The following is a 26,488-nucleotide window of genomic DNA, read 5'->3' on the forward strand; positions in this document are numbered from 1 at the left end:
TGAACTGAAGCTGCTTCATTCATCATTGTTTTTAAACCAGTGAAGATACAGGACAACATACCTAGAGTAAAATACTGACTTGTTCCTGAAAATATTTGCACTAACCAAAGGAGAGCAAGCTATCAATATGCAGAAAAGGACTTGCAGATTTTAAAAGACATACTGTAGCTTTTATGGGAAAATATACAGTCCTAAATATAAGAACAACAGGTGTTTTTCAAAGTACTCACTGGATAGAATTTAAAACTACAAAATGATTGATTTCTTAAAAAACTCAGGTAGCTTCTACATGAAATTATGTAAAAATGCTGCAGAACATTTATTCTCTAATAACTAAAGCAGTCATACAATTAATTTTAGTCAGTATAGTTCATTATAACCCAATGTACAGTTTCAAAATTATATAGCATTGATTCTTTTGCTTTAGATATTTACTCAGAAGAGTTGTACATAGGTGAAACATTCTCTCTTTAAAAACTCTGATTTAATTTAATAACAAAGAAATAAAAAGAGCATTGAAATGAATGAACAAAGTTTTACACAGGGGCATTTCAGATTTCATTTTAGTATTCTTAGGTATGGAGTAATACAACATTTTGTCTTGCTCTTCAACCAACTATTTTTATTATAAAGAATAAAATTATATGGGTATGATGACATCTACAAAATATTTAAGTGCTAGTCATGATCACATTAAATTGTAACAAATACATTGTTTAAGGAATTTTTTAATATTTAAGGGCATATTCATAGTAAATAAGAAAAGAAAAAAGTCTTTTAAAAAACATCTTTTTAATTCAGAAGCCTAAATTAAAATAAAATACAATGGCAAACACATGCTTATTTGGCTTAGAATATGAACTATGCACAAAGAACTCATCAATATTTTTTAGGTTAGTGGATGTATATGCATACACATTATAAAACATAACAGTATAGTTATTAAACTGTATATATATGAAACAGGAAAAAGTTTGACCAACAAGTCTTGGCCATTGATCTTGCTCTCTGTAGTAGCAGCCTAAATAAATTTCTTAAGAAAAGAAGTATTTTGCAAGCGTAATGAGATGATTTATAATATAGATTGAAATGTATTGCCTAATATAGAAAGTAAAAATCCGAAGAAGATAATATGGCCATCATTCAGTAATAATAATCTAATGGATACAGAAATAGCAGTCTGAAATAGAAAAGAGCCTTAAAAAGTGAGAACATAAAAATCTGAATTTCTTAATATGAAAAAAAAAACCTAGGAGAAACCTTTTGCACACTGAATAAAAAGTCATATGCTAACCAAAATACTTTTTTAGATGTATATAACATACTTCAGGCTCTCAAATTAAAAATACTATTTTTAGTTTGTTTTTTAATTTAGATATATTTACATTAGAATCATAAGCACACTGTAAAACTAAATAAAATATCATATAATACTTTAATAAATTGCCTGATTATTATTTTATTATGTCTACTCTTAAAATGCATTTACTTTAGGTAAGACCAGTAAAATATTTTAATTATTTACCTTAAAAATAATTTAGTTATTAATTTTTCTACAAAGTTAATGTGTTCCTCATGAAAACATATAGTGAAAGAGATAATCAGCAATTCTCACATAGAGAATTTTAAAATGATAAATCAAGAAATTATAAAATCTCAAATCACTACAATTGTAATTATTGGTAAACTTAATGAATCCCTTTCATAAGATAAACTACTTATTAACAATTTTAGACACCATAAGAAGCCTTTATGCACACATAGTTAGGCATTTCTTTTTATATTTTTAATTCAGAATATATAAATGTCGGTCAATGAAACAGAGTTCTGATCAGTCAATAAAGAGCTAATTGATTAAATTTATTCATGTTCAAGTGAGTTTTCAGGGTTTCATTGGTGATCCTAAGATTTATTTTCCTATTTTTGTTGATATAACCCTTTTCACCAACCCTGTATATATGTAATTAAATAAAATCTTTTAATTTACTTGATTATGAAGATTTGTGTGTGTCCTGGACAAGAAATAACCAAAATCTATGTCTCTGGTAACCATTCTACATGAACATTATATATTAAAACAGACCACTGAAGAGGGGACTCAAGATTCTTAAGTGTAAATAATACATGCATAACTTCATTTACAGAATCTAAATAAAAGTCAAAAATAACATAAAAATTTGAATACCAAGAGCTAGTATAGCAAAAATTTCAATTTCATAATTGATAACATTAAAGATATTTTTTAATACTTGAATTACAAGATTTTGATTTGAACTTAAATAAATTTTACTCTTGAAAACATCTTCCTATAAACTACTTCATACTGGTAAGATATGCTTGATGTTTAAGCTTATCAACATCAATCACCATGCTGAAAATTAAGATGTTTATAGATCACAGGGTAGAATGATTTTATAGTACTCGCTAATGTGCTTCATATAAATCACTCATGTGTAATATTAAGATAGTCATCTATTTACTTATTCATCCATTCATTCAACCATCATTCAATAATGTCAAGATCTTTTTTTTTTTAATTTTGGGAAAAATATATTTTGTTACCATGTGATGAATTTTTCAAACAAAATACTTTGGAATATTTCCTGTCATCTTTGTTCACAGAACCTCAAAGATGTCATTTTGCTTAACTGTACATATTCATTTTATAAAATGAAAGAATGAAAGGACATTTAGGAAATCATTAATCTTTTGTATATGAGGGAAAGCCACACATAGTCTCAATAAATCAATGTCTTTTGAAGACACAAAAGATTTCTGGTTTAATTCAAAATCCTTTCTTTAAAATGCCAAATGTCTCTATATTATGCAGGAGTGTTCCAGATGGCTGGGCACATGTTTCAATTAAGTGAAATTACATTTTTTTTTTCAAGTGTTCTCTTACTCTGTTACATATAGAATGTTACATGTATAGCTACTGATTGTATCTTGATTGCTGGAGGTAAAAATACTCTTATTCATAAACATAAATGCTTTTAGATAAGGGAGAATATACATAAAATTAAAATGCATTACACAGTATAAAAGTCAGAATGTAAAAAGATAATGAGAGCATGATGGATTTAATTGAGTACACGATGGATCCTAAATTTCTTTAATAGTTCTATTAATGATTAATCAATTTTCTCGTAGCTGAATTTTTTATACTCCCATGATTTCACTTTTCAGAAAACTTCAGAAATAAGGAACACTTTGAGACTCTACACTAATAGTAATAGAACAGTTATTGAAGTATAATATGAAAACAAAGAGGTCATCCTCAAATTAGTAAAGCTCATAATATATCATTAACTTTTAAAGTCTAAATCTCTAATATTACCATAAATTCCTATATATCTACCACCTCAGGCCACCTGATGTACTTTTAAATACACTTCATACATTCTGTTCTCAGCAAAAGATCTTTATTTCAGTTCCTTTTAAATATACTGTCCTAGGAATGGCTCTATGGACACATGAATATTACATAGTTCTTCCATATTGTTGTTCTCCTTGTGTATCTTTGTGAAATATTGTTTTCCTAAGAAGTTTTAACCACTTAAAATTTGACATATTCTAACAAAAATCTATTGTTCTCATCTTCTTTCTAAATGTATAACAAATTTAAAGGTAGGTAGATAGATAAAAGCTATATTGTTAAAAGTAATTTCTGAGAAGACAGTAAGGGAATACTGAAAGTCATGTAGCTATTTATAACACATTTACATGAGCTTAATTAACCAATAAATAGGAGAGTGTACATTTTTATTTCAATTTACATTATATTATTTCACTAGTTGTTATACATACTTGCTATATCTTGTCAACTATTGTCATATTGTCATACCTTTTTTCAGTAGATATCAAATTAGAAAATGTATCTATACACCAATGCTCCTGTGTTGATCCTACAATAATACTACCACTGCTGGTTCAGAGAAGAGTTTTCCAAATTTGCAAAAGTGTGATTAATTGCTTGTGTAAAACCTAACCTAGTAAAGAATAATGGCGTCTCACAATGAGTTCTGTGACCATTTGCATCAGAATCACTTGCAGAACTGAGGGAAAAAAAAAAAAAAAAGACAGGTTCCAAGGATCTTTCTTGAATCTTCTGAAAAACAATCTGCATTTCAAATAATTATCCATATAAGGGATTCTTATGTGCATTAAGTTTTGAGAACTAGTCAAACTACTTTTAGTAGCTATGAAAATTGAAATATTTTTAAAAGTTTAAATTTTGCTTCAGTTGAGTATTTCTAAATAGAAACAACAAAAGGTCTCAAAAAAATGATGAAGGAAATATTTTTATATATTCCTGTATCCAGTGATACCAGTGATATTTTAAAAAATATTTTCCAGATTTATTTGCTTAAAATCCTGCATCTACATTTTTTAAATCTGACTCATTCCAAAAAGACTTAAAAGTGATACATTAAAAAGCATCCATACTATTATATATACACACACACAGACACAGACACACACAGACACACACACACATAGATAGAGAGATAGATAGATAAATAGATAGATAGATAGATAGATAGATAGATAGATAGATAGATAGATATTTAAGTTCCCAAACTTTTTTTTAAGTTCCCAAACTGATATCTTGGTCAGCAACTTCAATTGAATTGCATATTGGCAGGGATAAGTTTTGGAGTTAATGCCTGGGTTCCAATCTCTGCTCTCTGTCTTTCTAATTGTATGACTCAAAGTGAGTAAATTTGTCCTTCCTAAGCCTGAGTTTTCTCATCTGTAAAATGATAGTAACAGCATCTATTTCACAGAATTATTTTGAGGTTTGAATTAAAAAGCATGAATTGCCATCTGTTCTTAATAAATAATTCACATTGTTTTAGGAGGTAGTTGCTATTATTGTTCAATAATTATTAGTTAATAAACATGTTGTTATTGTTTAATAACCATTACCAGAGATGGAAATAATGTGGAAGACAGATGATTAAATATAATTCCTAAGAAAATATGTCATCAAATATAAACATGTGCAGAGGCATCTTAGAGCAAAGGTAGCTCTTAAAGTCAGAGATGGTAGCGGCACAGAACGGACCCTTGTCCAAACTGTGAGGAAGGGGATACACATTAGGACTGAGAAGTAGCCAGAGACCAGGAACACTACAGGATCTCTGGGTTGAGCCCAATGGTGGGCTTACGTTAACTCAAACTCCATTTAGTTAAGTAGTGTTATATCAAATATTTTTTTAAATAAGAAAATAACAAAGGTAAGTATTGTTTCACAGATGTTTTCTCAGAGCATGGAGCATGAAAATAATTTTACTTCAAATAGCTTAAAATATGCAGACAACCCCTTATGAAGTACACAAATTGAATGGTTAAGTAGGATAAATAATCGCAATTGCATGGAGCAAGTTACTACAATTAACAGTAAGACTTTTTTTCATCATAGCAGTTTTCTACATTTTCTTTATGTGATGTTTGTCTACCTATTACACTGTTGTCTCTTAAAAGCACGCATCTGGAAAATGCAAATTTGCATCTCCTGTACGGAACAGGATGTCTGGCATATTGAACACTGGAATGAAAGTTAAGAATAACAAGGCAATACAAAGGCAAATAAATTGTTTACAATGAAAAATAAGAACAAGGTCCTAATCAAGAAACAGACTCTTAAATACAGAGAACAGACTGATGGTTACCACAAAGGACGGGGGGCAGGGGAATGGTGAAATAGGGATTGGGGATTAAGGAGGGCACTTGTTGTGATGAGCACCAGGTGACCTACAGAAGTGTTGAGTCACTATATTGTACAATTGAAGCTAATGTTACGCTGAATGTCAAGTAAGTGGAATTTAAATAAAAACTTAAAAAATAATAAGAACAAGGTCCTAATTTAGAGGTCCTTGGTTAGTGCCTAAGCGACAATGTGCAGAAAAAGATTTAGCGAGGTGGACATATACATCAGGACAAATGGCCAGGAAAAAGATTCATATCTCTTCTGTTTCTATGCCCATATTCCATCTTAGAAGAAAACTAGAAATCCTAAGTACGTTGAATTCTCTATTGGGAAAAATTGCAAGAAAGCTCTCAAACTTGTTCTCATTTAAAGGAAGGAATGAAAAGACGAGGTTCCATTCATGCAGTCCTCAATGTTATATTGATATCTTGGCTACTCAAAGACAAAATTACCATCTGTGGAGATGAAAAAGGTGACCTAATACATATTTGGGGGGAATATGCTGTGTACATTTATTTATTTTATTTCTCAAAGCAGCTCTGTGAAATAGGTATGAAAGCATCCATGTCCTCTTTTGTGAAATCTATTTTGCAGAGCTGCTTGGAAAAGCTCCAAATATTGAGAAAATGACTTTAATATTTGATACTTTTATCAGAACATAGTGTATAAATTGGATAATGCTTATCTGGCTTTGTATTATATTTAAATTTTTAAAAGAATGCTGCAATTTACCTAAATCATGGGCAAACTTGATATTTTGAAAACTATATCACTCCCCTATCTTACTTAATAATCTTTCTTTCCTTAGTTATGTCTTTCAGCTCAATAGCCACCGCCACTTAAAAATTATTTTTCAACCTGTTATATTATCATGAAGAAAATTACCACAGAGGTAATTTTTAATAGGCATCTTTATTAATTTTCCTAAAACTAGGAAATAGAACTTAGAAGTTTAGTTTTGTTTCCTTTCTGCTTGGTAGCATTAGAAATGTCATCCTAATTCCTGAATAAACAGTAGCTATTTACATACCAGTAGCTGTTTATCTTTTTTTTTTTTTCTTTTTAATCATTGCCTTCTGGACCACACAAGGAGTAACTGAATGTAGCATCAATAAAAGTAAACCAAACAGTCTTTCAGGAAAATCTGCACTGCTATGTGTAGTGGACATTTTTGTCACAACCCTTAATAAGGTAAGTGGTTAGAATTCCCTGCCTTTAACAGATGAAGACACTGTGGCTCAGAGAAGTTTAACCTCTGCCTCAAGGTCACACAGCACTAAAGGATAAAACCAAGACTTGAACATAGCTATTCTGACTCCCAAATTTATGTTTATTTTAGTGTTTAACCATGCATGCACAACTGCACTCAATTATTAAGAACAACATAAAACTCCTTCAGAAAGTGAAATACACATTAAGTCCCTTAATCAAAGTTTGAAAAGAAAATAGAAAAATTGACGTTATGAAAGTGAAATTTAAGTGTAGTTTTACTTCTTCAAATGTTTACCCTGTGCATTATAACTTATACTATTGACTAATATAAGTATTTATTTAGGCCATTGTTTCCAAATAGTATTTGAAGTAGAAGGTAGAGACAAGCTAAGAAGTAAAATGTACAGAGTGATTTATTTAATTTCAGACATGTGTAACAAAAACTTCCCTCCAGAAGAATCTCCTGGAAATACTGCCCGATCTTCCACTCTCTAATATATACTACAACCTTTTGTTTTGTTTTGTTTTGTTTTTTAACAAAAATGGATTCTCTGAATGTATTTTCCCTTGGTTGCTGAGCAACAAAATATTCTTCATCTCAGTATAAATGCACTGACACAAAGAAACATGCTGAGAAGAAGATACAATATTAGACACCTCTATCAGCCACAGCCATCTGTGTTCAGTTTGACCCAAATTTTTGGCAACCTTGTATTGTCTCTCCCATCCCAAATTGTCTTGTCCTATAAAGAAAAATTTTACTCCTACTTCCTTCATTTTCTAGAAAAGTCAGAAGTCAAGCGGTGTACTAAATCTGCCAGGCTCTGGTCTTCAAATACTAAGGACTCATTATTTACTTGTAACCAATTACAACCTCAATGGATAAACAAATAATTTTCCCTATTTTATTATGCAAAGTAATAAAATATTCAGTTGGCATTGCAATATGAGCAGTTCTGTCCCGCTTAGTTGTACACATGAATTAGTATTTTAATCTTCTTAGTGGAGAATTTAATGTACCATCTTAGAAGATAGAGGATGAATTAACTTTCTGTAGCAAGTAAAAGACATGTGGCTATTGCTGAGGGAAAATGCTACAATAAAGCAATACAGTCAATTCAAGTAACATTTAGTAACTCTGAATCTGTTTCTAAAAAACAGACACAATCCACTAAACGGATTGCTAGATGTGTGTCCAGTGTTTTAAATGATTGCCTTAAATTAACCAATTTTGCCTTTAAAAACACCAGTCTCCTCATAAATTAAGTTAAAATTGTACTGAAAACCCTTGTAAGTCAGGTTTTCCCTGTAATGTGCTGCAGATATGTTAATGTGAAAACCCCAACAGGAATGTTCTTTGTATGGCTATAAAATATTAACTCACCACATGAAATAAAGCCAAACATAACTGCTTTACCAATGGGGACTCTCTTCTGATACATAAGTAAATAATTTGTCAGAATCATACTTTTATTACAATTTGCCATAAACCCACGGTAATAGATATCACCAAAAAAAGATGTTGAAAATCTGTCAATGTACTAGTGAGGGTACCATTTTAAAAAAATCATCTCTTAAAAAAGATTTCTTTTTGAGCATATTGAGACAAATTCCTCTTAGGCCCCTAGTTTTAGAAAAAAATATATACACATACATAAATAAGAGATTCATTAAATTATTTTTTCTTTTATTGCAAACTGCTTCAAATCTATTGTAGAGTAGAAGGGAGGTATACATAAATATAAACTGTAATTATTTTGACCATAGAGTTATATGCAATAGAATACTGCACCAACCAAGAGGGAAGCCCATTGTCTCTGGGCATGTGCTTATTTTGAAATTTTCAGTAAGTAGCAAAATATTTTTCTTTTCAGGGAAATGTTTTAACTATGAATTACAAAACTCTCACTTAGGAAGTTACCAGAATTTATATGTCTCATAAAAATCAAAATCGTTTTGAATAAAAGTGTTTAACCTTCATTTGATGAGGAAAATTTGACTTCAGTTAAGAGGACTGCATTAGGTAGCTGATTAAAATAATTATTTTCAAAATAGATTCACAAATAAACACACAATTTCATGGTACTTGATATTTCACCACCATCACTGAAAAATGGCGAGACGAACATTCTCCATCTAACTCAAAGATAAGGCTTCAAAAATGAAATGGACAATGGACAATCTAATATTTTAATGTTTCTTAAGCAACTAAGCTTCTCAACAAAGTTTCTGGATTAATAAATTACTTCACTTAAGGGAATATAACTATTATTGAATTATGTCAACAACAATAAGATGGTGGTTGGATAAATAACATTAATTTAACCACAGACTGGACAATATGGCTTAATGTCAAGCATGTTTGACCAAAGTTAGAAAAACCCAGATGTGGTCTAGATTTATCACCACACACAAATCATGAAATTCTCTGCCTTTTCCTCGATGGAGAGAATGTCTGAATTACCTTCTTACAGACTTGTTAGGGAAATCAAGAAAAAAGAAAGGGAGCACCCCAAAACACTTTAGAAATAAAAGTTTTTTTTTTTTCTTAATGTTAATAGTCTGTGAATATCTGTACTTTGGAGAAAAGAGGAAGAAACTTACAAACTTCACTGAGTACATCTTCCACCCCTCCTTGCAATAATCTGTGAAATTAGTATTGTCATTCAGATTTTACAGATGAGGAAGATGAGAGTAGCTGTGACAACATTTGAATCGAGATCCTTCCAAATCAAGAGCATACATTCTGCCAACTAATCCTCAGTCAAAATGAATTATTAAGCAACATTTTCTCTGCTGTATTTTATTAATCAAATTTACTAATATTGCTGATGTCAAATGTTGATCAGGGATGGTAAATTTGAAAAAAAAAAGAATAACAGTACCTAAATGTATTAATATTGAAAGTACTGATTTCTTAAAGTGTCTATGTATTCATTTGTTTGCTCAAGAGCAACATGGTTTATGATAAGTTCAGATTTTCCCTCTGAAGCAAAATTAGATGAGTTCCAAGAAAATGAGAAGACATGGTAATAGTGTAGCTACATTGTGATATATATTAAAAAATGTTCTACTTCACTAACATATCTATAAAATTAACATTAGTGATCTCACTGTACCTCAGACACTAATGACTTCTGAATATTGGGTTACAAGGCTCTTAGCCAGTCAACTCCTACAGCCACTGTCATTTTATTCAAAAAAATCAGTCCTTGCCAATTAGCTAGCTTCACTAATTTCAGAAGAAGCTCCATAGCTTGGCTTGAGATATGAAAAATGACTCCTTTACTTCAGCATGCATCTCTGACTGAGTTCCTAGCCATCAAGCAGTTTATTTGCAATGTGTTCAACAGTAATTCCTTAGTTTATCAAATATTTACTGAATGTCTGAATTGAGCCAGCCCTACTGTAGGTACTGGGAATACAGCAGTAATAAACAGATGAAAACCTTTCCCCTCGTGGAACATATATTTTAGAGAGAAGACATATCGTAAACAAAATAAAGAAGTAACATATGTGTTATGTTGGGTGATGACAGAGTCTAAGTAGAAAAAAAAGAAGGAAAGAGAAAAAGGAAGGTTAAGGGAAGGAGAACTTGGCAAGGTGACTTCAAGAAAAGATGGGAGGGGGGACGCCTGGGTTGCTCAGTGGGTTGAGCCGCTGCCTTCGGCTTGGGTCATGATCCCAGGGTCCTGGGATCGAGTCCCACATCAGGCTCCTTGCTCGGCAGGGAACCTGATTCTCTCGCTGCCTCTGCCTGCCTCTCTGCCTGCTTGTGTGTACTCGCTTGCTCTCTCTCTCTCTCTCTCTCTCTCTCCCTGGCAAATAAATAAAATCTTTAAAAAATTAAAAAAAAATTAAAAAAAAAAGAAAAGATGGGAGGGAAGCAAGAAGCAAGCACTCCAGGCAGAGGGCACAGCTAGCACAAAGACTCAGAGCCAGGAACACCTGAGGCTGGGACCTGGGGCCCTCACTGTGGCTGCTGAGCAAGTGCAGTAAGGAGAGATGGGAGGGGAAAAAGTCAAAAGTAACTGACAAGAGCTGGTCACATAGGGTGACCTACTGGGAGAAAGACAGGTAAAACATAATGAAAATTATAGATCAGTAAATTATATCACACACACTTACACATGTACTGTAGATGGTAGATAGATGATAGATAGATAGATACTTGAAATTAATGAGATTGATTGAGCTCCTCAACAGAATAGTATAGATTAGAAAGGGACGAATTTCGAGAACTGATTCCAGGGGTATTCCAACATTTAGCATTTGGGATATAAGAAGAGGCTGGTTCAGGAGACTGCTAAATCCTATGGAAGAGGAATATGAAAAACTATAGCATAGAAATGGAGATCTGGCAGGATGAGATGGTGCTACAGTGATGTTAGTAAAGGAAGATTAATTCTCAATTACAGTGTGAGATACTTAAAGGAAGGAAATTATCCGAATGGGATAAAATTATCTGAATAGATATCTAGAGTAAAGAACATTTTATACAGAAGGAAGGGCCAGAAGGAAAGGCTCCAAGGCAGGTATGTTCCCAGCAAGTCCTGGGAATAGCAAGACACCAGTATGGGTAAAGCAGACAAGCAAGGGAAGAAAATAGTAGGAAAGGATATTGGAAATCAATAAGAAAATGTCTTCAATGATCTAAGGAAAGAATGAAAGTGTCTTAAATCAAGATAGTAATGGTAGGGGGGGCGCCTGGGTGGCTCAGTGGGTTAAAGCCTCTGCCCTTGGCTCAGGTTATGATCCTAGGGTCCTTGGACAGAGCCCCACATCGGGCTCTCTGCTTCCCTTCCTCTCTCTCTCTGCCTGCCTCTCTGCCTACTTGTAATCTCTGTCTGTCAAATAAACAAATAAAATCTTAAAAAAAAAAAAAAGATAGTAATGGTAGAAGTGATGAGAAATGATCCAGTTTCTGGATATATTTTTAAGATATCCAGGAGTAGCTAATCAGATTGTGTATAGGATGGTAAGGAGTCAAAGATGATTCCAAGTTTTCTGACTTGAACAATTAAAGATTGGAACTGCCATCAATTGAGAAGGAGATGATTAGGGGTGCAATAGATCTTTGCTGGGGAAGATAATAGAAGCTCAAATTTGGAAATGTTTATTTAAAATATCTATTAAGAAACTAATTAAACATAATGAGTAAGTAGTTGGTTATATAAATATGGGGTTTAGGGGAAATACATAGGGTAGAGACAAAATTTTGGAGTCATCAATGTATATGTTACTTAAAATCATAAGATTGAGATTCTCAAGAGAATTTGTGTGCATTGAAAAGAGGAGTATTTTCAAGGATTCCATGGACATTACAACATTTAGAATTTAAGGACATGGAGAGAAACTGGTAAAGGAGGCTGAGAAGGAATTGTTCTAAGAAATAGGATGAAAAATCCACAGTATGATGACTTAGAAGTAAGTATACAATGAGCACTGAGAACTGACCATTGGATGTAGAAATGTGGCTATCATGGTGGCCTTGGCAAGAGCAACATTCATTGGAGTGGCAGAAGTTAAGTCTGATGAGACAAATTTAAGAGATAATAAGAAAGAAAGCAGGTATATGCAACTTTTCCAAGAAATTTTGCTGTAAAGGGAAGAATATAAATGAGGCAGTAACTGGAAGAATGGAAATATATTCCCATCTCAAGTTTAAGAAATCAAAATGGAAATATATTCCCACCTCAACTTTAAGCACCTTACAAATTGTAGGTCCGTTCATTGAAGCCTAACCTAAATAAAGATTAATAGGGAGCTAGAGTAATGCTACTACTTGATCATTACCTAAATTAAAATTTACCCAGTATTTCTTAAATCACCAGTATGAAGAAGTATCAAAATATGAAAACAACTTTTTACCCAGCAAAAATTGCATGCCTATGAGACTGCAGAAAGTATCAACCATTCTTAAAATGTTAGTCAGTACTGTGTGAGGATTAAAAGTACATACTGTTGGTTCAGACCGCTAGGTTCAAACCTTGCTTTCACTGTAAACCAGCTCCATAAACTTAACCTTCACTAGCCTCAGTAGTGTCATTTGTTGAAAAATGAGATGTTGTTATACCTCCAAGAGTATTGTGAAGGCAAGATAATACCCAGTACTTACCACTGTCTGACATAATGTAAGCACTTCACATACATCTGTAAATGACAAAATATTTCAGAAAAATATCAAATAGTCTGAAATAAATAATCAGTAACAACACCATGGTTCCCAACTACCAGTTGGCCAGCAGGGTCTGTCAATGTCCATTAAAATTTCCTCAATGTTTCTTTTCTTTTCTTTTCTTTTAATTTATTCATTTTTCAGAGAGCGAGAGAGTGAGAGAGCACAGCAGGCAGAGTGGCAGGCAGAGGCAGAAAGAGAAGCAGGCTCCCCCTGCTGAGCAAGGAGCCTGATGCTGGACTCGATCCCAGGACCCTGGAATCAGGACTTGAGCCAAAGGCAGCCACTTAACCGACTGAGCCATCCAAGCGTCCCTCCTCAGTGTTTCATAATGTTCCTTAAAATTTGGTTTTTACTCACTGATTGCTTCTTAAATATGGATATATGTCTGGAAACTGGAAAAGACTGGAGCTGTAGTCAATTCTTGATTACCACATATAAGTTATCTGCCAATTAGATTATGTTTCTTCTCCATGAATTGATTGTCTCATTTTGTCTCATATCTTAACACCAGAGAAAATCCAACAGTCTTTGTATAATGGTTGCATATATGCTAACATATGATCTTATATATGTTAATAAATAATATATTGTGTATCTGTATCTTATAAAAAAATACTTGTCTAAAGAATTGCTTTTACTTGTCTTCATTCTTTATACGTTCTCCTTCTCCTTCTACTAAAATTGGCCACTGTTGTCACAGACTGCTTAAAGACTGAAAACATTAGAAAATTACCACATTTTATATCTAGGTTACTTTAAAGGACTTTAAAATTCATCTTGGCCCAAATTATTTGCTGGTTATTCTTTTCCTAGTTTCACTCACATGCTCCTAATTCTGAATACTACCTACTTTCGAGGGTATTATAAAGAGCTGAACTTTAGATGTATTAATTCTTGGAATACAAGACACACCTTCAGTCCTGTGGAATCCTTTACAGTCACTAATTCCACAGTCGCTCACAACTAATGAGGTTCCTAGGCAGTTTTTCATTGTAATGATGACAAAGTGCAAGCTGTAAACAATATAAGGAAGAATTGATTCCACAAAATGCTAAGTACATATATACCTTTCCAAAATAATCCTGGAGTAGCCTCAAAATCTATTGGAACAACAAGGAATTAAAATGATTAGTGTTTTAATAAAGGCAAGGGGGAAAAAAAAGAAAGAATAAATTAATCAGAAGATAAATTATGTCCATGGAAATCTATTACCAAAACAGGGAGACCAAATCAAGCATCCCGAAGCCATATAAAAATAAGGAGCATAAGCTTAACTGGCCATCAATATTGCTGTTTGTGATACACATTTGTACATGTCCTGAAAATGGAATCATAATATCTTATTTAATAAATTTGGAAACATATCAGTAAGACAAAATAAAATCAGAAAATAATCACAGGTTGCTTTTTAAAAAGAATACTCTGGAGATCAAAAGAAGAAAAAGCAATAAAATCTTTTCCTCCTTTAATAGAATCTTCATTCGCCATCCACTCCAACTTTATCATATTTCCTAGGAGAGTAAGATTTATCATCTGTTAATCTAAAAATGGATTCTCCACCTTCATAAATTACAGCATCTACTTCCAAATTGTATGGTACTGTGGATTAGAAGAGGGATTACCAATACCTGGGCTCTTCACTTGTCTCCAGCCCCCCTCTCTTGTATTCTGACCCTTCGTTCCTGCTCTAGAAACACTTCCACACATCCCAATTGGGGACAGTTACCACCACTAACTGACCCATAAAAATGTACAGCATCTGCTGATGGCCAGGATTGAGGCAAGCAAAAGCCATTTCCCTTAGTTCAGACTAAGGGAATTGTAATTCAAAGATTTTTAACAATAAATAAGGGTTTGAAAACAGGATTATTAAAAGCATACATACTCATATCTACAGAGTAAAGGGCCCTTCTCTTAACTGAAACCACAGATTTCCCTGGCTTTCTAGAATAGTAGGTATGAGTATAAATAGTGGACGTATGCAGACTGGGTGTGATTTTCCTTTCTAGCTATCTGAATTTAAGCAAATCATTTAACTTTTCGGAGGCTATTTCCAGAGCTATGAAGTGGAAATGATATTAACAGTGTTATGAGGCTCAAAGGGTAAACTCTCCAAGAACTTAGCACTTAACTCAATGAATGAACATAGCAATAGTTGATAAATGTTATTGTAATAATAATAATTATTATTATTAATCATAATAATAATTATTATTATTTACTGAGTTCTGTTGCTTATTTTTTGCCTGTGAGGGATGATACACAAGATACAGAGAGGTTTAATCTAAGGTTCACTAACTCTGATTCTAAACCCTCTAGAAGACAATCATTTCTAAACTTGGTATTCAGCACTAATCTTATAAACGTCTTCTCATTCTCTTAGAAATCTTGTTGGTGTTCACTGTGAAAATAAATTAATTTACTACCCAATTGCTAAAATTCATTTCTGTTACTGTCATAGTCTGTGCACCTAATATTATAAACACACTTCTAATAGACTATTTCTAATGGCTTTTCTTAAACTGAGATGTAAAAATCTCATTACCTGGACCAATGGTTCTCTTCAGTGCAACATGGGGCTTGAGGCATACCAGGGACCCATTAAAGAGGCCTGGGAAGTCAACACTGTCTTCATAATAATGAACAACATTACTTGCCTTTTTCTTTGTATTGACATGTACGCCAGAGGTGCAAAAACAATGATGGGTAAAACTGCTAGTGCCTTAGCACAAATTAAAGCAGTAGCTCTCCAGTATTCTAGCAGTAATTGTATTCTTCACTGCTAGGTATTCACAGTAAAAATAAAATGCCAGTTTCATTTAAAAACTGAAGAAAATCTTTTGAAGAAATAGCAAAATTACTAAATTTATTAAATCTAAGCACTTAAATCTGAATTTTTAAAATATTTTGTGTGGCAAACAGTAAAATGTACCTAAACCACTAATTTTTACCTAAGGACTATAGTTGTCTCAAAGAAAAGCATGCATGTGAATGAAATGCAAGCTAAACCAGCTGTTTTCCTTATGGAATACAGTTTTTGTTTGAAAGAACAACTGACAGGGAAACTATATTTTTTTAGACTTGAGTATGTGGCAGATACTTGTTTGTTATCAAATGAACAAAGGGCACCTGACACTTGAAGGAAAACAATAATATATGTTACTGATAATGAAATTTGAGATTTTGAGTAAAAATTCCAATTTTGAAAAACTTCTAACCATTGCCATGAAGTTGAGAGTCAATATATATTTAAAGTTTTTTATAAGATTCTGAGCACTTGGGGCGCCTGGGTGGCTCAGTGGGTTAAGCCGCTGCCTTCAGCTCAGGTCATGATCTCAGGGTCCTGGGATCGAGTCCCGCATCGGGCTCTCTGCTCAGCAGGGAGCCTGCTTCCCTCTCTCTCTCTCTGCCTGCCTCTCTGTCTACTTGTGATCTCTGTCTGTTAAATAAATAAATAAAATCTTTAAAAAAAAAAAAAAAAAAAAGATTCTGAGCACTTATAACAATATTTTCCAAATGATCAATTTTTGATATTTCTAAATCATGAATAGTTAAAAAAAAAGATCCATTCAAAATGCAAGATAGATCAATGTATTTTTATGTAACAAAGTATAAAAAGTTCACTGATAGGATTTCAAATTCTACATTCCAAGTAAATTTTAAGAAAGTGCCACTTGTGGAGTTCTGGTGTAGTATAAAAAGAAAATCAACAATTATCTGAAAAGAATACCAAAGTATATCTCCCTTATCCAATTTCATAGATCTGAGTGAGGATAGATTCTTTTCATCTGCTTTAACTGAAATAATTTATCACAATGGAATGAAGATTTGAGAATCCAGCTGTGTTATCTTAAGCCATCTATTAAAGGTGTTTATGAAAATACAAAATAATATCTCTTTTCATTACTTTTTAAGTTTGGGAAAATAAAGTTTTCTAATAAAGTAAAAATGTGTGTTTAATATGATTTTTAAACAAATTAATAAATATTTAATTTTTTTCTCAGTTTTATGATCAAAATGACAAATTTTGATAGAGAAGACACACCTAAACAAAAGCTCTTTTAAGTCCTTAACAATTTCTAAGAGCATACAGGGGTACTAAGACTGACAAATTTGAGAACTGTGATCTGGACACATATATAGTATGTCCTTCCATTAAACCCTAAGTTCCATGTAAGACCACCCACCTAAGTTTCTCCTTCATTTCTGAGTTTTCTGACAATTTTCAATTCACTTGTACAACAGACATAATTGGCATGTCTTTATGTCCTTAGTTCAATTCATGATCAAAATCAAGTTTACTAATTTCCTCTGTTCCCTCAGCTTCTCTCTGTTGAGTTATTCCTGATACAAAAGAAAACATATTCTGGTCTTAACTCTTCTACCGTCTCATTTAACAAACATGTACTGAGCACCTGCTATACCACAGGTATAGTATATGTGCTGCCGAAGCGAGCACTATACCACAGGTATATACTAGACTCTGAGATAACAAAGATCAATGAAACAAAACCTCCAGCTTTGTTGAGGTACAATGAAGTCCCTAAATTGCATGTTTCTATACAACACATATTAAAAAAGAAATGTCTTTTGAAGGACTGCATCCCTATTTTTTCTTGAACCCAGAAAAATGGTACAAACTTTATATGAGCTGTTCTTTTTTAATCCATTTTATTTTTTGTTATTTTATTTTATTTTATTAGTGTTCCAAGATTCATTGTTTATGCACCACATCCAGTGCTCCATGCAATACGTGCCTTCTTTAATACCCACCACCAGGCTCACCCAACCCCCCACCACTCCCTCCCCTCCAAAACCCTCAGTTTCTTTCTCAGAGTCCACAGTCTCTAGCTGTTCTAACATAATCAAGATTCATCCAAGCATACAAAGACACAAAACACAAAACTATAATAAACCTTGTGTCTGCAACTCAGAAGCCATCCTTGAAGAATTCCTATTCAGGCCAAAGGTTTAGATATGATAAGGAGAGTGAGTGAAGGTATACAATTGGAAAGATCTCTGGAATGAGCAAGATCAGAGCCACAGGCCTCTGCTCTCCCCACACGCATCAGAGCTTAAAAAAGAATGCAGATTAAATCATTTCTCTTTTACCCACTGACCCTCTGCTTGCCCATGGAATGATCAGCTATGACTCTAGCCAGAAACCTAAGTAAGCAACCCAGAGCCCTATCAGTGCACATGAATTAAAAAAAAAAAAAAAAAAAAAAAAGTATTGGAACAAAGTTTGCACTTGAAAACAAACAACTGAAAAATCACCTCTGACAACCAGAGGTAACATAACTTATTTTTGCACAATCACAGTAAATTAATTGTTTGAGCAGAAGGAAAAAAGAACTTTACTGTATATACTTGAAAGATACAACCAATAATAACATGAAATTCTAGCTCCCAACCACTGCTTTCAATATTCTTTGGAGAAACACATTTGCTTTTAATTATAGGAGTGGTTGGAGCTTGGAAACTCAAACTTGGTTTACAATTTCAGCACTTTAGTTCACAGAAAATACCCTGGCAGTTTTTTGGGTTTTTTTGTTTTTTTTTTTTCTTAACAAAAAAAAATCACCATAATGAATTATCCCCAGATTTTTAGATAAATAGGGTGTAGTAAATATGAACAATTTTTTATATTGATGTTATTTGATATTTAAAAAGTAACAGGAATACTATCCCCTATGACCAGCAAAATGACTTACAATTATTATTTTTTGATCCTCATGCCTACTGCAGAGCCAGCACTATTTAATAAATTTAAGCCAAGCTAATCTTTGCATATTTAATGATTAAATACCAAGACAAAATAAATCTAATGATACCAATGGGTATTTATTCTCATTCTCCATGTTGTTCTAATAAAATATAATGCACTGAACCAAGCAACAACCAATAACATAATTTGTTTCACAGTTTAGCAAATTCATCTAAAGTCTAGAAAGACTTAGTTGCCTATCTTTAATAAATATTTCAGTTTTCTAACTAATTAAATCTCTTTATCTAATAAATAGTCCCAGAGAAGGAAGGTAGAAATAGGGGGTCAGTTAACTTGAGGGACAACCAGATATCAATATAAAAATGTATGTAAATCATGGCCTAAGTTAAACCAAATAGCTCAACATGTAAGACCCATGTTAAGATCTTTAAAAATCTAATTAGGAAAAGAGGACATTTGGGTTACAAGTCCCTTCAGGGCTATGTATATAAGATAAAACTGAATTCCGGTTAGCATTATATCGCTAAGAATTGTATCTCTATTAAGAACTATATCTCTAATTATATCTCTAATATCCTCTAGGCCATGAATATGCTGCTCTATCTGAAGAATAGCTACAGCTAGCTATTATGAAAAAAAAAATCACAAGGGATTCAAAAGGGTAATAATAATAATAAGTGAATATTTTAAATGAAGAAAACTGCTCACCCTCCACCCCTCCCCACCCCAAATAAAGCAAGCAAGAAAACAAATACGTAAACCTCAATCTCACTAGTATATTGTGTCTGGGTTACTGCCAAGTATCCCAAATGACATTTGATATTTTGTGTTTTTGGCTGAGTGACACTAGAATGTCTTTGAGGGGAGGAGGAGGGAGAAAGGAGCTCAGAAAACAGAGAACAAGAGCTTTCCAGAGTCTAGCTATGTGATTTCTAGTTGATTATCAAAACAACACTGGAAGCAGTTCAATGAAAATGCAACACAGAGGTAGTAGCCTAAAGTACAGCCCAGGGAAGGCCAGGCTTGGAATGTTTTAGGCATATGCTGGAAACCCTAATCTCTCACCCATCAGCAGACAGAGCAACATGTGCCTATACCATAGCACTGAATACAGATTTGTATCAAGAAGCACCCTCTAATCTCTGATAATTCATAGCACATTACATGCTTTCCTACAAGAGGGAAGAGAGAGGATTACCCTAAGTCAGAAGATGGTGCCTCAAATGTGAAAGCAGATGAAATCAGGAATCTCCCCAAACTTGGCTCAGCACGTTAAAATTAGTCACTGTCTATAAAGAAACTGCCAAGACTGCTGAGGATGTGAAAGTTAATACTATCCTGATGTAAACTGCCAGTCGGTACTGTCTTGCCACTCCTCCCAGAAAGCTTTGCTCTAATGCTGATTTCTACCAGAGTTTTTGGTTTTGGAACAGAAATTTAGTCTGCAATTGCCCATTCTCTAGCAGACTTCCTTACTGAGAGGTGTCTAGTTAGTGCATTGATTCAGCTTTTTTTTTTTCCACTTCTGAAATGGCTAGATTTCTCCCTGGCCTTATGCATATGATTGCTATGAGGTAAAGCATATAAGCTGTTTGTTGTTTGGTTTTGACCAGGATGAAAGCTCAATTTTATGTGATTCTTGTTCTTTTTGTGACAGAACATTTTATATGGTCCTGTCAGTAATAGAAACAATGAAGTTAAATCATTATAGAAAGTAAATATGAGAGAACAATCTTTCTAAAAGGCACATCAACAAATAATTCATAAATGACTACAAAATCATTACCTCTGCTCTCTGGGTTCTGGGAAAAGCGGTTGATTTTTCTATGGCATAAACATCCACGAGGTAAAGACATGCTCCTTGCTCCCGGTCCAGAATGGCTGCAGTCTGAATTATGCCAGTCTGTCGTCCAATAGTAAAGAGGCGTCCAACTGTTTTTTCTTCACAACGAACTGAAACAATATAATACTCCACTGGGGCTTCAGATCCTCTAGGGCTAGCTGCTTCTATGGATATTACATTGGTACCAATGGGTTCACCTTCCTTCAAAATAGTTATATATTTGGGTTGAGTAAAAACAGGTCCATCAAGGCCCTGAAGAATGATGGTCAATTCAGTGGTTGATTTCCTCCTTTCAGGGCCAAGGTCTGTTGCTGAAACTATGAGGTTATAGATCAGCTGAGAAGGCACCAGTGCTGAAGCCACTCTCAGGTCTCCACTATAACGATCCACAATGAAGGTGTCTGTGTCCCCATTGATGATCTCATACTCCACTTCTCCGTTTGCCCCTTCGTCTGGGTCTGCAGCCATTATCGTTGTCAGAACAGAACCAATCACAGCTGAAGGGTCTGCAGCAAGGGCATTTTGTGATATAAACATTGGAACGTTGTCATTGAGGTCTGTGACCAAGATGGTCACATTTTTCAAAGCATAGCGTCTCGTTTCTATAGGCACGGCTTGATCATTGGCTTTTACGGTTAACTCAAAGAGATTGGCAAATTCCCGATCTATTTCAGCATTAGTATATATAGTGCCTTTGACTTCATCTATGCCAAAGTGGTTGCCCCTGGGCATCTGTTGAATGATTGTATAGGAGAGTTGCCCATTAATGTCTGCATCAGGGTCATGTGCAGTCACTGAAATGACAGACGTTCCAATAGGAATGTTCTCAACAATGGACTTGAAAATATCCCCAGGAGGAAAGCTAGGAGGATTGTCATTAAAGTCCCTCACATGTATAACCACTGACATTGTAGACGAACGAGGAGGCCTTCCTTGGTCTTTTGCTGTTATATTTAATTTGTACAAAGACTGTGTCTCAAAGTCCAATTTTTTGGCAAGGAAAATACTCCCAGTGTTTGGGCTGATGCTAAAAGTTCCATGGTTGTTAGTTCCAGTGATACTATAATGTAAATCAGCATTGTCACCTGAATCTGAATCAGTTGCAGTAACAGAGGACACGAGTTCACCAATTCTCATGTTTTCCAAAACATCAACAAACAGTGTTGATTTAGGGAAAGAAGGGGTATTGTCATTTTCATCTAAAATATCAATATTTAAGGTACAGGTGGAGTTGAGGGAGACTGCACCTGAATCCACTGCTTGAATTACAAGGGAATAGGCAGGTGTTGCTTCATAGTCTAATTTGCCCACTAGTGTCACCTGACCAGAGGTACTGTCTATAGCAAACTGTCTTTCTTCATTTCCTTTCATTACAGAATAATGAATAAGTCCATTATTACCTTCATCGACATCTGAGGCAGATACTCTTAAAACTTGTGTCAGGTTGGCTGCTGACTCTGATATGGTGGCTTGGTAAAAGTCTTTTAAAAATTTGGGAGCATTATCATTTATGTCCTTCATGTAAACATGCACTGTGGCCTGATCCTTGAGAGGCTGAGGGAGCCCCTGATCTGTTGCAATGACTGTAAAGCTAAACACTGCAGTCCCTCTCTGTCTCATAAGAGACTCCCTGTCAAACTGACGAGTATTTGTAATTTCCCCACTAACAGCATGCAACTCAAAATCTGGCTGCACCATTTCAAAGGAATACCTTACTTCTCCATTTGGCCCAAAGTCTTTATCTATAGCATTTACTTTGCCTACTAATGACCCAGCTTTCTGCTCCTCTTCAAAATAAAACGTGTAATTGGTACTGTTAAAAAGAGGTCTGTTATCATTAACATCTTCTAAAATTACAGTAACATTCACAGTAGCACTAAGGGGTTCCACTGCTCTGTCAGAAGCAACAACCAGTAAAACATATCTATCTTGAAGTTCACGGTCCAGTTCACTTTTTATATACAATTGACCATCTGGGAATATGCCAAAAGCATCCCCTGTATTTCCTTCAGCAATGCTGTATGCAATTTCACCATTTGCTCCTGAATCCTTATCAAAAGCTTGCACTTTAAAGAATCGAGAATTCACGGGCTCTGACTCAGAAAGGGTGACCTCATAAGAAAGTTGATCAAACACTGGTGGGTTGTCATTTACATCATGGACATAAACTGTTAAGATGAAACTAGAGGAGAGCTGTGGGACACCCATATCAGATGCCAAGATCTCTATTTGGTAGGAACCAGCATGAACATCCAGGGGTCCTAGCAAACTAATATTACCATTCTTTTCATCGATAGTAAACAGGTTCTTGGGGTTTTGCTTCAGGCTATAGAGTACCATGCCATTGACACCTTCATCAGGGTCCACAGCTTTGGCTTGGAAAATGCTGTGACCGGCCTGCCAATTCTCCACCACGTTTACGCTCTCTACAGCCTGAAGGAAATGGGGAGAGTTGTCATTCAAATCCTTAACAGTTATGTTAACCATAGTGTCTCCAGTCACTGTGCCCCCACTGGCCACTACTTTCAGCTGATAAAAGGATTGCTCTTCTCTGTCAATCACACTCGCTGTGGTAAGGTGCCCAGTGACCTGGTTGATAGCAAACATACCTTTCTGGTCCCCAGTAGTAATGAGATAACTGATGTTGGAATTGAGATCCATGGTGGATGCAGACACACTACCCACATGATATCCCAGAGCCACATTCTCAAAGACCACGAAGCTGTAGGCAGCCTGGCTGAATACAGGTGGGTTGTCTTGAGTGTCCAGTACCGTGATGGTTACTATTGCCTGGTTGGGAGACTGTAAATTGCCACCATCGGTAGCCACTATTTGCAACTGGTAGGCTGTTTTTTCTTCTCTGTCTAGGGCCATTCTGGTAGAAATAACCCCACTTTGAGCATTGACTTGAAACCGAGACCTGTCCCCAGCGGATATACTGTATTTGATAGTTCCATTGAGACCCAAGTCTGGGTCAGTGGCAGATACTGTAGTGATGTAACTTCCTCCAGGCTCATTCTCCTGAATATGAGCAAAGTATTGGATTGGGTAAAACACAGGACTGTTGTCATTCACATCCAGGAGACTCACATTTATGCGAACCATTGATGACTGGGGAGGGGAGCCCAGATCCGTGGCCAGAACCAACAGGGAATGGAAAGCTTGCTCCTCTCTGTCCAAGGAGGCGATAGTACTCAACCTTCCAGACACAGGATCCAGCCGGAAGGATCTCTGGTCAGTCTCGGCCTCTTGCAGGGAGAAGCGCACTGTCCCATTGTCACCCAGGTCTCTATCAGTTGCCCTAAGCACCAGTAGTTCTGTCCCTGTTGGGGCATTCTCAACCACAGACACATCATACCCTTCTGGCTGGCTAAATACTGGCTTTTCATCATTCACATCCAGGAGAGTTACTACAAGCTGGGCATAGGAAAACTTGGGGTGAACCCCCTGGTCCCGAGCACTGATGTTCAATACGATCTGAGAAGCCAGTTCACGGTCCAAGCCCCCGGCAACTCCAGTGGTCACCAGGCCGCTATGTTCACTGATGTGGAACCAACCTAGTCCATTGCCAGAGACGATGCTGTAACGCAGATTAGCATTGAGACCAGAGTCGCCATCAGTGGCAGACACTCCACTCACATAGCTTCCCGGGGGCGCCTCCTCGCTCAGGTTCACTCTGTACACTTGCTGTGCAAAGACAGGAGGGTGGTCATTGATGTCATTTACGAAAATCACAAGGCTTGCCACAGAAGAACGCGCCTGGACCGCTGCGCCAGGGGGCGCCCCGTAGTTATCAGAGACCGAAACTGTGAGGTTGTAAGAAGGGATGCGCTCGCGGTCTAGGGCGCTGGCCACTTTGATGAGGCTCAGATTCGGCACTTTGCTGCTCTGCACCTCAAAGTGGCGCTGCTCATTGCCCCCTAGAATCTGCACAGAAATATTCCCGTTGGCCGCGGGTGAGTCTGCGTCCGTCACAGTGAGCAGAGCCACCACAGTGCCCACTTGAGCGTTCTCATCTACAGAGGCATAGCGCGAGGTGGCCGGGAAGTAGCGGAATTTCACCACGGGGTCATTGTCGTTGACATCTAGAAGCTGAATGAGCGCTTCGGCACGCCCAGTAAGGGAAGGCACGCCTCGGTCCATAGCCTGCACGGTAAGCGAGTACTGACGCCTGGCCTCGAAGTCCAGGGGCTCCCGCACGGTGATAAGCCCCGTTTCTGGGTCCATTTGGAAGGGAGTCCCCTCGTCCTGCAGTCTATAGCGGATGTCCGCATTGGTGCCCTCGTCCGCGTCCGCCGCCGCCACCTGGAGGACGCTGGAGCCCACCGCGGCGTCCTCAGGCACCCCCGCCTGGTAGTGGGAACTGCCAAAAACTGGGGGGTTGTCATTTATGTCTTGCACAGTCACGTTTACCTGCAGGTAGCCCCGCCGCTTCGGCTCACCCTTGTCCTCCACTTCCACCAATAGCTGGTACTGCGGTGTGACCTCGCGGTCCAGCCCGCCCTTGGACACTAGATGCAGAAACGCACCCTCGCCGCTCGGGTTCAGGGTGATATCCAGGCGGAAGCGACCCGCATCGTTACCCTGGATGATGCGGTAAGAGCGATGGTCCACACCATTGGAGCCGATGTCCGAGTCGGTGGCCGTATCCAAGATGACTTGGCGCCCGCTGCTACTGTCCTCTTTGAAAGTGACCACGATGGAGGGATCGGGGAAGACGGGGGCGTTGTCATTGAGGTCCCGCACAAGCACTCGCACTTCGGTGGGGTAGGTGGGAGAGCTGGAAAGGACCACCAGATTGATCACGTCGCTGGGCAAGCTCTCGCGGTCGATGGTGGCGGTGGTGTAGAGGGCCCCGGTGCTGCTGTTTATGGCAAACAGGGCGTGGCTTTCGCTGAGCCGGTAGGTGAAGCCGGGGCGCGTCTGGATGGTGCCCACCAGCGTGCCGGGAGGTTGCTCCTCCAGCACTTGGAACACCTGGCGCTGCTCGGCCCCGCTGACCTGGGCCGGCCCGGGGAGCTGTGATAGCAGCCAAAAGACTCGAAGGAGCTGAAATACTGATAGAGGGGGCAGCTGGAGCCATGGGCGTCCAGGCGCCCTGTCTGCTAAGTCCATGGTCCTGGCTCCCTGGAACGGTGTGATAAAAAGAAGGAAGAGTGAAGCAAAAAGAATAACAGCAGGGATTAAGTAGCCCCAGCAAAAAGTGCAGCCGATGGCTCTCAGAGCTCTGCTATTTCAAAGAACCTCCAGCCCAGCAGAAGCAAATCGCGTCAGAGAAAGGCTCCAGGTAGCCATTTGGACTTACAGTACGAGAGAGATGCCCGGGCGAAAAGCCGCAAGGAATTCCGCGGGACACTCCTGTGCGCTGATGAATTCCCAGAAAAGTTTCTCCAACCTCCTACATTTCCCCCCTTCACTTTGTTTTTTGAATCCAGAGTCTGAGCGTTTTCGCCTGGGTGGGTGTGGATTGGGAGCGGTTGCCTGTATTTAAGGTATATGAGGAATCATTGCAAACAATTGTCTCCAGAAACTTTAGAACTTACCCACGGCGAAGAAACTGAAGAGGGAAGAACGAACCTCGGCAGAGATGTGTGGCAAGAACAATTGCGCACGGGGGAGGGGGCGGTGCGACCCGGGAGATTATAGAATTCCTTTCCCAAAAGCTGGAGACGAGGGATCTCCTCGAGTCCTCACTCCTCAATAACAAGCTGCGAGGCCCCTTTCGACACGGCTGCAGAAGTGGCCGCTGAGGCCCGGGCGCCGGCGTCTGCGCGCTGGCCGCTAGCGATTGCGTTCCAGGCGCTCGCGTTG

At 36.8% G+C, this 26,488-nt stretch overlaps 1 protein-coding gene across 3 annotated transcripts in view; it reads right to left on the minus strand.

Moving 5' to 3' along the window:
• Positions 1-25,935, minus strand: part of LOC111156127 (FAT atypical cadherin 4) — a 179,872-nt gene extending 153,937 nt beyond the window's left edge. For all 3 annotated transcript variants that reach the window (XM_022516792.1, XM_022516772.1, XM_022516781.1), the window contains exon 1: positions 20,621-25,935. In XM_022516792.1, the coding sequence (XP_022372500.1) occupies positions 20,621-25,792 (5,172 nt within the window). In that variant the 5' untranslated portion in view covers positions 25,793-25,935. The remainder of the gene's footprint in view (positions 1-20,620) is intronic.
• Between the last annotated feature and the right edge of the window lie 553 nt (positions 25,936-26,488).

The sequence above is a fragment of the Enhydra lutris genome, unplaced genomic scaffold (assembly GCF_002288905.1).
Source record: "Enhydra lutris kenyoni isolate GAN:26980312 unplaced genomic scaffold, ASM228890v2 scaffoldscaffold3, whole genome shotgun sequence".
In the NCBI taxonomy this organism is placed as follows: Eukaryota; Metazoa; Chordata; class Mammalia; order Carnivora; family Mustelidae; genus Enhydra; species Enhydra lutris.